The 14,829-nt window shown below is 30.9% G+C and overlaps 1 protein-coding gene across 1 annotated transcript; it reads right to left on the bottom strand.

Moving 5' to 3' along the window:
• Nucleotides 1-540: 540 nt before the first annotated feature.
• Nucleotides 541-12,870, bottom strand: LOC143067193 (uncharacterized). Its single transcript, XM_076240286.1, has 7 exons — nucleotides 12,817-12,870; nucleotides 8,583-9,068; nucleotides 8,056-8,115; nucleotides 7,564-7,705; nucleotides 6,696-6,823; nucleotides 3,315-3,578; nucleotides 541-774 (listed from the first exon to the last, which is right to left on the bottom strand). The coding sequence occupies exons 2-7, from the start codon at nucleotides 8,726-8,728 to the stop codon at nucleotides 594-596; spliced, it is 921 nt and encodes a 306-aa protein (XP_076096401.1). The 5' UTR covers nucleotides 8,729-9,068; nucleotides 12,817-12,870; the 3' UTR covers nucleotides 541-593.
• Between the last annotated feature and the right edge of the window lie 1,959 nt (nucleotides 12,871-14,829).

The raw sequence follows: 14,829 nt of genomic DNA on the forward strand, positions 1-14,829 counted from the left end.
ATAAAACAAATATGGATATTAAGACACGAGTTTCAGACAGCAAACCAATAATATAAAAATAAGAACATGATGTATGATTAACCAATGAGACTAATATCCCCCAAACACCAAATAACATAGATGTAACATAACCATGTAGGGACGCCATGAATGACATAGATGTAACATAACCATGTAGGGACGCCATGAATGACATAGATGTAACATAACCATGTAGGGACGCCATGAATGACATAGATGTAACATAACCATGTAGGGACGCCATGAATGCCTATTCATTATTGGCAAAAGTCAGTCAATCAGTGCAGAGTGATGTTCAAAATTAAATAATAATTTTACAGTTGTGCACAAAACTTTGGATCTGCAGACATTATATCAAAGTAATATAAAGTCTGGACAAATATAAAATTTATATAATACTTGGGGTCTATTTAATCAATCTTCTTCATTCTTTGTGTTGAAAAAAACAAAGTGTGGATGAATAGAAAAATAGATGTATGGACAAGGGTATATTATTGCCATTTAAGATAAGGACGTGTATATCATGGTTCAGTTCAACTTTTATTTTTATCCCCTTAAAAGTAACAGTTATTCTATGTTGTGTTTAAAGCATCATTCAGATCATTCATATCTATGTTTTCAATGTCCATTTCTGTGTTTTTATTTTCTGGTAATTGGTTGTGCCAATGTTTAGCTTTACTTCCACGACCTCGTCCTCTTGACCGCTGAAATCCTTTAGATACACCATGTCCAAAAGAAAAATTCTGAGGTACTCTGAAAAAATAATTGATAGAGTAACATGACGCAATGCATTGATATAATATGTTAATCCCCATCTATTCCCTTTTTATGCTGACATTTTTTAAGTTTTAGTAAAATTGAACAGTTATGGCCAAAATGTCCTTTCTGACTTTACAAACTGATTGGACCCGCCACATTATTTATGAATGTGCCTGTCCCAAGTCAGGACCATGTAATTCAGTGGTTGTTGTTTGTTTATGTGTGACATATTTGTTTTTCGTTCATTCTTTTATATAAATAAGACTGTTAGTTTTCTCGTTTGAATTGTTTTACATTGTCATATCAGGGCCTTTTATAGCTGACTATGCGGTATGGGCTTTGCTCATTGTTGAAGGCCGTGCGATGACCTATAGTTGTTAATGTCTGTGTCATTTTGGTCTCTTGTGGACAGTTGTCTCATTGGCAATCCTACCACATCTTCTTTTATATACCATAATATCATGTTACAATTATATGATATCTTTTAAAACATTCATTTTATGAGTCAAGAGAGCACTTTGTATTGTTGGATATAAGAAGTATATGACTGAACTATACTCCTGATCTTGACCTTGCAGGCATACAATTCAACCTTGACAATTACACATCCCATAAAGTAGGATCCCATACCCTGATACCAGGTTAAAATTAATAGCATTCAAAAGTTATAAGCTGGACATGACCTGATCAGTTGGACAGACAGAGATTCCTATATATATATAATTCATGGCTCTCTAATATCATTTTCTACAGTGAAAAATTGGGTATTGACCTAAATATATGTAAAAATTTAGGTAAAAATAAATTAAAAAATTTACTGAAAAAACAGCTCAAATTAAATTTTCAAAATGATTGGGAGAAAATGCGAGATTTTTATTTACAGAATCAAGGCAAATTGGACACTTATTTTTCATTCAAAAGGTCATTTGACTACGAAAATTATTTAGATTTAAAGCACCCACAAAAACATTTGTTAACAAAATACAGACTCAGCAATCACTGTTTAAGAATAGAAACTGGCAGACATGAACGAATTACCAATGTATGTGGTAAATATGAAATATTACCTCGACATGAGAGGATATGTTTATATTGTAATTCAAATTGTATTGAAAATGAAATGCACTTTCTTCTGGAATGCCCTCTTTACAATAACCTCAGAAGAGATGTGACTGATTATATCAAAAAATACCCCAGTTTAGATAATTCAAACAGAAAAGATCTTTTTTCATGGATCATGATTAATGAAGATAGCAGATTTTTATCTATTTTATGTGCATACCTTGATAAAGGCTGCAACTTAGAAAATCAGAAAATTAGTTAACTTAAATACTCTAAAAGATATCAAAATTATCTCCCCTTGACCACTGATTCTTTCCTCATGCATTTGAATTATTATTTTATGTTTCTTTAATCACTCTGTAATGTTTATGTCATGTTGTAATTAATGTTATGCTCTTAATGGGCCCTTTAATTTGGAAAATAAAAATATCTAAAAAATAAAATATACACTCCTCCCTCTTGTTTGTATATAGGTAGGTATAACAATTGTACTGTAGTATAAATAAAAGACATGTTTGCCTTTTTTTGTGGAATAATTAGGTGAGCCTTAACTTTACATGCCTGATGAAAATTTGTATTTAATATTTGACATATTATATAAAACCTGTTAAATGTTGAAGATTGTATGTTGACCTCTAGATGTTTTTAAGATTGTATGTTGACCTCTAGATGTTTTTAAGATTGTATGTTGACCTCTAGATGTTTTTAAGATTGCATGTTGACCTCTCGATGTTTTTAAGATTGTATGTTGACCTCTAGATGTTTTTAAGATTGTATGTTGACCTCTAGATGTTTTTTTTGTTATTTGTATCATTAGCTTTCTATCTCATTGATACAAACCTAACATCTTTTTTCTTCATCTTTTTTGTGCCAATCCCTTTCTTCCCATTGATGCTAATGTATTAATTTCTTTATATATTATGAAATATATTGTATGATAAGCCAGTAATCTTTTTAATTATAGTCAATATCAAATCAGTGCATTCCCTTGTGAACCTCTTTCTCAACCACACATGCATGTGTAGAATATGATGATACTCTTTGCCTTCATCCAATTCATTATTAGGACACAAAGACAATAATTACCCCTCCTCATATTTGATTTATTTACTACTTGTGGTGAAAAACAAACACATATTGAGTTAAGCAATTTCAATTATGTTGTGATGTTACACTTTTGTTTCAGGTTAGGATGAAGGTTGGCGCCTGTTAAAATGTTTAAACCCACTGTATGTGTTTGCACTTGTCCTAAATTTTATATTGAAAAGGTTAGTTTTTAAAACTTTTTTTTCTCAGTATAAGAATAAAGATGTCATTAATATTCATCATCTGAAACGAGATACTGTAAATTAAAAGCAATGGTGAATACATTATTCCCTAAAACAGCAATAATTCAACTAGCATTTGTGTTGATTGCAAAACAGTCCAAATAATAAATGCCCTCAATAATTTTTGAATTAACAGTACACTACCTATAGCTGAACTTGAGTTTAGGTCTATTCTCTTTGTCAACTTCTGTTTCCATTGACATAGATTCTGACAAAGTTACTGGAAGACTCTTATCTTGAAGTTTCAGTCCAAGGTCATTACTGTTATCCCTTTCTGTTTCCATAGTGGTTGATTCTGTTGAGGTTCCACATGGAATTTTATCTACTAATTCCTGTTTGTTCTCTTTGTTGGTATTTACTGTTGTTTCCATGGTTATGGGTGCTCTACCTTTTTTATTTGTGTTTGAACTATTGAAAAAAGAAAATAGATTGTTTATGTTTTGTTGTCATGTGTGAATATTATAAGAAAGTGTGTTTATTCCAGGAACTCACAAGATTATCTTAATAAGTAAAGAGTAAGGGTCCATTACTCATAAGAAAAAAGTTTGTGGAGATTAACCCCTGCTGGAACAATTAACTTTGCAATAAGACTAGTACTATGAGTGGTGAACATCACACGCAAGGCAAAAACGTCTACCACTACCCAGATTAAAGAAGCATAAAAAGTTTAGTTCCTATCAAAAGGTTAAGCATTTTGAGCTTGCTTTCAGTAACTGTGAGCATAACATTGATACAATATTATTCTCCATAATATTAGTTGTAACTGTATTTTTGTTGACAATCGTTCTTTTATTCAGGAGATTGAAAATGTTCTGGCCTAACGGAGATAGGAAACAGTAAAGCACTAGTGTTGTCAATTTAAAAACTATGAAACCTATTTTTAACAATATTTATGTGTCACTTGTTTTAAATTTGCACATCAGTTATCTGTGTTGGTTTGGGTGTAGGCAATATGTTGGAACTTTTAGAGTCCTTTTAGTCAATTTAACCCAGAACTGGAGAAAGATTTTGATGACGGTAAAGTAAAATCATAATATGGAACAACAATATAAAAATGGAATACACAACAGGATTGATATCTTGTCTTGCCTTCACTTTGACCTATAGTTATTAATTTCTATGTCATTTGGTCTCTAGTAGAGAGTTGTCACATGGTCCAAGGACACAGTTATCGTCCTTTGGTTTTCGCTGTCTACGAACATAGTCCCTAGTGTGAACAGTGTATAACTTGCATGTTTTATTTGATACACTTTTCCAATTTATTTCTTGATATTTAATGCATGAAATATTAAGTAGGGGGATGTTATTACCTGTTAAAAAAATTTGGATGCTGAATCTTTATGTTAAGTAGTGATTTGGTCCAGTTCAAAAAGGTCAAATTCTATCACGTCTGAAGCTGTCAAACTGAATTTTACACCCCTTAACACAGAATTGTCAATATTTTGAGTTAGAGCTGGTAGAAGTTTCTATAATTTTGAAATTATTTGTCACACTAGAAGTACACTACACTGTAAAAATCATTTTGAGAAAGAGCAGGTGCGATTTTTTTAATTTGAATTTATTGTCTAAAAGAAATGCACTACGAAATAACTGTGTTCTCGGGCCTAAGAGATGGATTCCTGAAATCTAGATTCTGTACTTTGACAAATTTCCTGAATGATTTGCTGGTTTCAATTTGTCAAACTCAAACAAAGTAAAGGATTTACATCTTTGGTTTACAGAAATTCTGTTAAAATGTGCCATTTTGGCATTTTACAGCTAAAATAAGCATTTTAAAGCAGTTTACATTTCATGCCTAAGAGGCATGCTGACTTTCTTTCTGACAGCTTTTTGGTTCTTGATATTTGTGTTTCTATGCTTAAATCAAATTTAATTAACCATTTGTGAACTCTGAATATAGAGAAAAGTAGATTATCACAGAAAAAATGGGCAGCATATTTTGTATTCATGGCCCTGGTTAAACGGCCTAATTGATGAATTTAAAATGTGAAGAGCTTTGTACATTAAATCTGTAGTCCATCACAAATATTTCACTAAATCTGTAAAAAAGTACTTTAATATGTTCAGTACACCTTACTCCTTTCATATGCTACCATATTTTTTTTCTGTATGATAGAAAGTGGTCCAAATTTATGCCTATTGAGACTAAAACTAAATGCAAGTTTTCCATTGAAAAGTGAAAGAACTGGCCATCCGACCATATTGTCTTTCAAAAAATTTAAATGCAAGAGTCCTTTTGCAATTAGACTTCTTGTATCATAACACCTTAGCATATAAATGAGCAAAAAGTAACCCATTTTCATTTCTTATAGCTTGTGTGTGCATTTTTATATGTCAATATGGGACACTGCTTAAATCGACTCTAAATAATTCTCAGTACGTACTACATGGCCAAAGACCATTTTATACTCATATGGTATACTTTTTGTAACTTTTCTATACATTTAAAGTACATTTAATATATATGAAAGAATAATTGAGGCTTAAAAAACTTCAAAAACTTCGAATTGGCTGAGAAAAATGCATATTTATATAAGGCTTCCCTGAATTTGAAAGTCTCTATTTTCAGGCATAGGCTCATATAAATTTGACTTTGGAATAATAACAATACATCTGATAAATAAAATTATTGTTCAGATGCTTTTAATACTTAATATATAATATTCAAGAGCATTTAAAAAGCAATTTTTTGCAAAATTAAAAATTTTTAGGCCAAAATCTTGACAGTTGAAGATATTTGATTTATACGTCAAAAATAAACATCCAAATGTGAATACTAAAATGACCCTATATTCTCTAATATATGCCCTATGGCCATGAAACTTGGCAAAATATCTCATAATTCCCTAAGCTTAGGTTATGCAAAGTTTTATTAAGGTTGGTCAAGTCCTTCTATCCTATTAGGTCCAAGGACACAGTTATCGTCCTTTGGTTTTCGTTGTCTACGAATATAGTCCCTAGTGTGAACATTGTATAACTTGCATGTTTTATTTGATACACCTTTCCAATTTATTTCTTGATATTTAATGAATGAAATATTAAGAAGAGGGATGTTATTACATGTTAAAAAAATTTGGGTGCTGAATCTTTATGTTAAATAGTGATTTGGTCCAGTTCAAAAAGGTCAAATTTTATCACGTCTGAAGCTGTCAAACTGAATTTTACACCCCCTTAACACAGAATTGTCAATATTTTGAGTTAGAGCTGGTAGAAGTTTCTATAATTTTGATATTATTTGTCTCACTAGTAGTACACTACACTGTAAAAATCTTTTTGAGAAAGAGCAGGTGCTATTTTTTTAATTTGAATTTATTGTCTAAAAGAATGCACTACAAAATAACTGTGTTCTCGGGCCACATTGGCAATCATACCACATCTTCTTATGTTTATATTATTCCATACAAAAAGTAAGTTTTGCAAGGTAGGTTCACTTGAATAAAGGATAGGAGTCAGAGTTCAGATTTTTTATCAAAAGGAATGGTTCAAAGCTATTTGAGAATTGAACTTCAGTATTTAGACTGTTACCTTTTATTTGATGTCTTCTCTCTGTCAAACCTGAAGTTGCTAGGATACTTATGAACCTTTATCATGTGATTTTTTCTTTGTTTTCGATTAGCTAACTTCATACTGCATGTAGGAATAAGACACTGAAACTATAGTTAAAGAATAAAACTATTTTTTCAATAGGGTTCAAACATACAGAATTGTGTATCCATGATATGAATATATCCTTATTGGAGTTCAATATTCAGAAATCTACAAACTCCCTTGATCATCTCAAAACGTCCTTGAAATGTGTAATTTCTACGTAGAACAACCAGTAGCTATATAGAGACAAGTAAACAAAATGTTGGGGAAAGCAGATTAACTATAGCTGTTAATTTCTGTGTCATTTAAATTTGGTCTCTTGTGGAGTGTTGTCTCATTATCAATCATACCACATCTTCTCCTTAATATTTGGTACAGAGTTTGCCCTTGGAGAAGTTTTAAAAAGAATTTGAATATTTTCACACTTCTGACTCAAAGCATTTCAGGAATATCATGTTGATGCAAATATAGAATAAATTACAAATAACACTATGGACTGGCTATCTCTTGTATTGCATAGGGGCTCTCATCTATGATCCCATGTATTGTATAGGGGTTCTCATCTTTAGTGAAAGGTTATTCTGACAGTGAATTTAAATGCTCTTCTTTAAAAAAAAATCAATATTTTTTATATATAAGTGTTATCAGATTGATGTCTAATTGATATTTACAGCACATCTCTGGAGATTTAGAGGTCTCAGAAATTTTGTTATCTGTTCACAATAATGTAATTCTACTTTGGTTGCTTTGTTGGATGAATGTCTAAATGTTGTTAAAACAACCCCAACTACTGAGTACAGCTTACCATGTGTTGTTTTTCTGCCATTAATTCAAACATTGAATCATGCCACTCTAACAGATGAATATCTAATAGGTGACTGGATGGATAAAATCTCCTACAGATACTGCAAACGTTTCTATGGATACTGTTATAATGGGATTCATATCTGAAATCAAGTCTCATTCATTTCAAAAATCTGTTTCTTCATTTTTAGTTTTTTAATGCAATATATAGTTTTTTCTAGTTAAAACTTTGAAAAAAAATAATAAATTTTAAAAATCTGCAAAGCTTATTTAAATACAAATTAACCAATGGAAATAGTCAAGAAATTTTCTGTTACATTTAAGCTATTGTGACAGATGTTCATATAAACTACAGTACATTTACAATCAGATAACTGATCGTGACCTTGTATATGAATGTCGTGATTCATTGGTCCATTGACATCTGTGTTGATGAGAATTACTCACATGATTGTTTACAGCCTGCCATTGATTTGGGGTTATAAATACTTACTCAGCTAAGGACTGGAAGGATTTGTCACATGTTCCTATACCACAGTTAAATGTTGGTTTCCTAGAAATAATACATTATTTATGTAACATGTTTTGATCTACATTTACTCAGTATTTTGGATTTACTACAAGTTATATAAAGTTCTTTAGTTATTTACTAGGGGAAAAATGTTCTTTTCTGGTTTAATAAATCTGTTATCTTTTATAAACAAGTTTGTTTTATGACATCTGTATATCTTTAAAGTACATGACATGTAATTTCTCCTATATATGTGCACAATGCATGTATCTAATCATTAAAAGAAAACAATATTTATATGTACAATTTTCAACTAAGATAAGTCATATATGTCTGCTTATATTGCAAATAGATTTTTGTTGTCTGTTTTTCACTATCTTATTTTCTGTTTAACTATTGATTTAAAAAAAAAATGTCATGAGGAAAATCCATTTCATCCTCAGCAAAGAAATAGCAAACAAAATTCCAAACACATTCTAAGTACATGTATTGGACTTTTTTTCAGTTACCTTTCAAGTAAATCGTCCACATCCTCTTTGTAGGTAACATGTTTTGTTGCTAAGCAACAAATAATATTTCCCTCTTCAAAAAGTGGACTGTTGATTTTCATTAATCTTTTGGATGTAATCCAGCTCCAGGATAGTTTTGTTTTCATTTTTATTAATTTTAAATATAAAAAAATACCTATTGTCAAATGATTGTATATGATATGTAAATAAAGATAAAGAAAAGACAAATTTGAGAAAATGTTCTTTTCAGCAGAGTTATTTTTCAGCTAATGGAAAAGAAAGTCTATCCATTATATCGTCAATTTTATCTTGTAATGTTTCTAGAATGTCTGATGAGATGAATAGGCAGTTTTCACCCAGATCTTGGATGACGAATTTGCGACCAAATGCTTCTGTGTCGTCGAGATGAAGGAGAAACTGTTTCATAGCTGGATCACATTCTACAAGGATTCCTTTAGTTACATTCACCATTCTATCACCATATCACTGAAACATAATGTTAAATATCGTTTTAATATTCATGCATTAAAAGGAAAACTGCTTTGATTCTGAAATTAATGATCTGAAGAATTAGAGGGTTGATATAACAGCTTTGGCTTGGTTATGGCACTGGACACCTCCATGTGGTTCCAGTTAGCATTGTTTATACAGTATGACCTGTATGACATCATAGACATGTATGATACATATAGTATCTTTTAGGGTTCTCTTTTATGCCAGATATTTGTAGCTTGTGAAATAGTTTGTCATGTGGCAAAGTGCCAAATGCCTTTGAAAAGTCCAGAACAATTACAATGTACATGTTCAAAAATGTACATCTATTTTAGTGTTTAGTTTCCTTAGTCATACATGGTGTACTCTTTCAGATACAAATTTCAATACGTTTTGACTGTTTAAAATATATAGTTTTCTTGTTTGAATTGTTTTTCCATAATTTTGTCATGGTGAGGCCGTGTGACGTTTTCAACCAAATTCTACTTTCACTTCCCGTATGCTGTGCATGTCTGCATGATGTCATATTCGGCTGCTATACTTAGTAACAATAGCAAATGATATCCACATGGGGTGAAGATTTTTCAAATAAAGTTATTATATTAAGTATTTACGTTTTTTTATTTGATATCACGTTTTTGTACCCTTTTCACTAATACTAGTTTTACCTTCCAAAAGAATCGGTCTAAAATAAACGAATTTTCTAAACTTATGGCAGAGGTCTTTTTGCATGCAAAGTTTACTTCAAGGTCATTAAGTCACATGACTGTCAGGTGGTTAGTCGTTGTAATACTTAAAGTTAATCTGAATACGAAAATACGCATACTCCTTACAGCTTTTTAACGAAAAAATAAAATTATAGATAGGTCGAAAACACAAGACGCTTGTTTTTGTCAACAAAGGTGCCATCGATCTAATGAACTCAAATGCAAAAATAAATTAAAGATACAATTATTTTATGCACAAGTATACTCGCGACTCTCAAAATATTAGGTATGTCTATGTTCAAACATATAACAGGGAAATTCAGAAAAATATGTTAGTAGGTCGAAAATAAAATACACGAGGATATAAGATCTTTTCTGATTCAAAATAAGCTTTATTTAGAAGGCATAAGCCAAATAACTAGCCTTTGAAGAACTGTCAAAACAGGGGTTTTCCTGACGAAGGAAGGCATCACAAAAATAAATAAATAGCCTTGCAAGATGTCATAATTATCTCAATATAATATAAGGCACACAAGAGCATATGCCCGCTGCTGGATAACTCGGACTAAAACAAAATCGGCCTACAACAGAATCGGACTATAACAAACTCGGACTTTAACCAACTCGGCCTACCATTAATTATATGCAGAAATATATTGAACAAACTCGGACTACGATTAGTAGATTGTTTATTTTTTTTTACTTTAATAAAAAAAAACTTTATATATTAAATTTATATACGAGTTTATCAGATTATAATTAACATTTTTGAAAAAAAAGACAATATATAGAAGTGTATTAAATGTTTGTTATACGAGTTGAATTTGATATGTTTAAACAGAGACACATAACATATAAAATTGAAAAAAACAACAGAGATTTCTTTGATCTTACCAAACACTTCTATAAAATAACATGGAATGGCATAATAAGGTTTGACAACCGAGAAATAAAAAAATAACAGGAATTCGGAACTGGTGTCATTTTTCAAAAAATTTAGTTAAGTACCTTGTGTTATATTAAGGTATATAGGGGAAAACAATTCTGAGACAAGTGCTTGTGTACCGACCACTGCGTCGAGTGTTCTAAAAAAGTTACAACAAAGCAACATGCCTTACAGTGTGATTCGTGTAGTTTATAGCAACACAGAGTTCGTGATACTGGTAAGTGCTTCTATATTTTATTCTTGTTCATAATTGTTACTCATAAACGTTTTATTTGCTATGGATAAGAAAGTCTTGCTTCATTGTTCATTTAAGGAAATTAAAGTTGAATTCAGTCTTATACTTCTTCTTTGTATTAGTTTCCTATAAACAGGCTTTTATTTTGTTTGATAATACAATACTTATCGTATTTGTACATATGTGTGTATTATATATTTCAATGAGTGACTATACTTGAAGTATTATAAAAATAATAGATGTGTGACGGGATTGCTTCCCTTAGAAAACTTAGTAGATACTTAGTCAGCCGTAAGCGGTTGAGCTAAGGAAGTACTTCTTTAGCTCAGTTGGTATACGCGCTGCCTTGTAACACAGAGGTCCCGGGTTCGAGTCCCGGTGGAGACAAGCAATTTTGTAATGAAATTCGTGCTCTCCGGTTACAGATGCCTATAAGGCATGGCATCATGTCATAATCAATTAAGATATGCATATAATAAAAATTAATTCTGAGAGGGACATTATTACAAATAATAATACTGAAAAGACACATCAGAGGTTAATTTTCAATATATCATTATTAAAAAGAAGTTTTTTTGTACTTTTATTTTAATCTGAGACTACAGTAGTCTCAGTTTTAATATATATCTTGTTAAGGTTTTTTTGTTATTCCCTTCAATAAATTATTTAATTAATTGTAGCAAGGATTTGTATAGTAAGACAAAATCCTTGATTGTAGATAAAAAAATAATTTCAAATTAAGAATTGAAAATTAATTTCCAATAAACAACAACAACCAACATTATACCAGAGACATATAATATATGTATTATATGTCTCTGATTATACTTATAGACAATAGACAATATTTTATTCGCACAAACACATTTACATTAAATGGTTATGGCATACAAAATTAAGACAATAAACTTATATTCTTCTAGTAGTCCGAGTTAGGTATAGTCCGAGTTTGTTATAGTCCGATTTTGGGAGGCCGATTATGTTATAGGCCGATTTTGTCATAGTCCGATTTTGTTATAGGCCGAGATATCATGGATTCCATATGCCATAGTAGTCCAAAATTTGGACTACATGTCATATGCTCTTGTGCAGGTTGGGAACAAACCCCCTGTATGGTGATTATACCTCTATAGAGGGATAATCCTTCTTTAGAGGGATAAAATTATCCCTCTATAGAGGGGTATTTTTGTTTGCACTGGATTTAAAGCAAATTAGGGCAGAATGGCATTTTCTAGTTATATTGGCTATAATCTCTAGCATTATATGCATCAACATATGCACTTTACTAAAAATTGGGATAACCAGTTTTCTGCTAAAGTGACAAAACTTGCAATCTATTGTAAACCTATCTGAACACCTGATCAACAACAAAAGGAATAGTTGACCTATAAATTTCATGTTAAATCTAACAATAGAGATTCTGTTCAGTGAGGCATAAGTGAGTAGAATTTACCTGATCATCACAGCTTTCAATCATGGTGAACAATAGCTTTTATATTTAGTCAGATAAGCATCAAACTGGGCATGTGCATATTAAATTAAGTACATCAATTGGTGCATCAACTATTCCAGGTTACTGCCATAATAAGTAGAGAATGCCATTCTGCCCTATTTTGATTTAAATCCAGTCTAAACAAAAATACCCCTCTATAGAGGGATAATTTTACCCCTCTATAGAAGGATTATCCCTCTATACAGGTACAATGTATAATCACCATATAGAGGGTTTGATCCCAACCTGTTGTGTGCCGTATAAGTTTGGAAAAATAAAATACTCTATTCTATTCTACCATACAATACAATAAAATTCATATATCATTGTTTAAAGAGCTTTACCGTTTCGTTGAAACTTACATATTTGCTAATTAAATTGACTATTTATTTGTGATCTTCTTGTGTGAGCCAAATGGTAAGCGGAAGAAGGGATCCCGTAGACCGCCCTACGTCACGATTCATGAATTATGCATATTCTATTTATAGGCTATTTATAAACGATTCTGAAAATACTTATTCTAAAAATAGAATATTCTCAACATGTACAACTATTAAAAAATAACCCGATTCAAAATCATTAACTTTCATGTAACACGGTGAATTTGCTTCATTTATTTTGTTTATCACATGAAAAAAAGGAAAATGTACCGCATTACAGTAGCATATATCATAGTACAAATATATATTCCTTTTTAAAATACACATGATACATTTCATATAGATATGATAAACAGTAGGACTTTGTGCCTTAATTATGTTGTAAAGACCTGCAAATGTCACATGCACGTGGTCCCATGGCTTTGGATATACTATGGAGTTAATAATATTTTTATTATCCGTTTAAAAGAGTATTTTTATGTAGGCAAATTGAAAAAAGATGTAGCTTAATACACATGTTAAACATGTTACACGTACTAAGCTTTACAGGAGTGTGAGAGGGTGTTTAAACTGGTCTGCGTTTAAAGAAACGAATCTGTAATCTGACCCCCTGTTGTCTGACCATTCTACTATAGCTGGACGTTATATAGGAACCATTGTTACTTGTTTACAATAAAGCTACTATTAGGGCGTTCTACAGGATCCCCTGGTCGTTCTACATGATCCCCTGTTGTCTGAACCTTATATATCTACTACAAAACGTTCTATAGGATCCCTTATATTGTTTGTTTATCATGTATACACTAAAAGGCGTTCTACAGGATCCCCCTGGGCAGTCTACAGGATCCCTTGTTGTCTGAATATTATATATATATATATATCTACTATAGTATAGAACGTTCTATAGGAACAAGCTTTTGGTCAGGATTCTTCTGAAAAAGCTCAAACCAAATTTATGAAATATATTCTTGGTGTAAACAGAAAGTCAAGTAATATAGCTGTAATGTCAGAGATTGGTAGATTTCCTATGTATTTTACTATAATTTTATCAATGTTAAAATATTGTCATAGACTGGAACGTTTGAAAGAAGGATTATTATTTGATGCATTTATATGTTGTAAACATACAGTTACATAGTTCTAATGTAAATACATGGTATTCTAGTATAGATTATATTCAGAGAGAGATTGAATTACCAAATTTTGACCAATCAATTGGTTCTTTATGTCAGTATGTTAAAAATAAACTATGTAAAAGTAATTTCACATTTTGAAATAAACTGAAGTATCAAACAATTAACTCCCAAAAAGGGAAAAAATTGTTTTAAAAAAGAAAAATATTTAGAATTACAGGACTTCAAAAAAAAGACAGTCAATTTGTAAATTAAGAATAAGCGCTCACTCTTTAAAAATTGAGACAAACAGAAATTCAAAAAAACATGTAGAAAGATCTGAGCGTCTTTGTTCTAATTGCTCACTCGGTAAAGTTGAAGATGAGCTTCATTTTTTATTAGAATGCCCTCTTTATGATATTCAAAGGGACGATTTTTTCCAAGACATTTCTAACAATTGTTTTAATTTTATAACTTTAAATAAATCTTCTAAATTTTATGGCTCTTGACCCAAGAAATTGTTACTCTTATGGAAGAACTGGGCTGTTATATTGGTGACTTTTTTTAATTAAGGATATCAGATATGAACACTGACACTAAGTCAAGTAAACAATTTGAGAATAAATACATATATAATGTAATTTTATTATTCTTTTATTCACACTATATATGTGGTTTTTGGCTTGATTCTGACCAATGCTTATATTCCAAATATATATGTATATGCCTTTATTATTGTTGTTGTTACCAATTATGTAAATCAATTGTATCTGATTCTATGCCCTTTATGGGCCCTGTAATTTTTGGAAAAAATATATATAGGATCCCATATTGTTTGTTTATCATGAATATACTAAAGGGCGTGTTCTCCAGATCCCCTGTT

This window comes from Mytilus galloprovincialis, chromosome 3 (genome assembly GCF_965363235.1).
Source record: "Mytilus galloprovincialis chromosome 3, xbMytGall1.hap1.1, whole genome shotgun sequence".
NCBI lineage: Eukaryota > Metazoa > Mollusca > Bivalvia > Mytilida > Mytilidae > Mytilus > Mytilus galloprovincialis.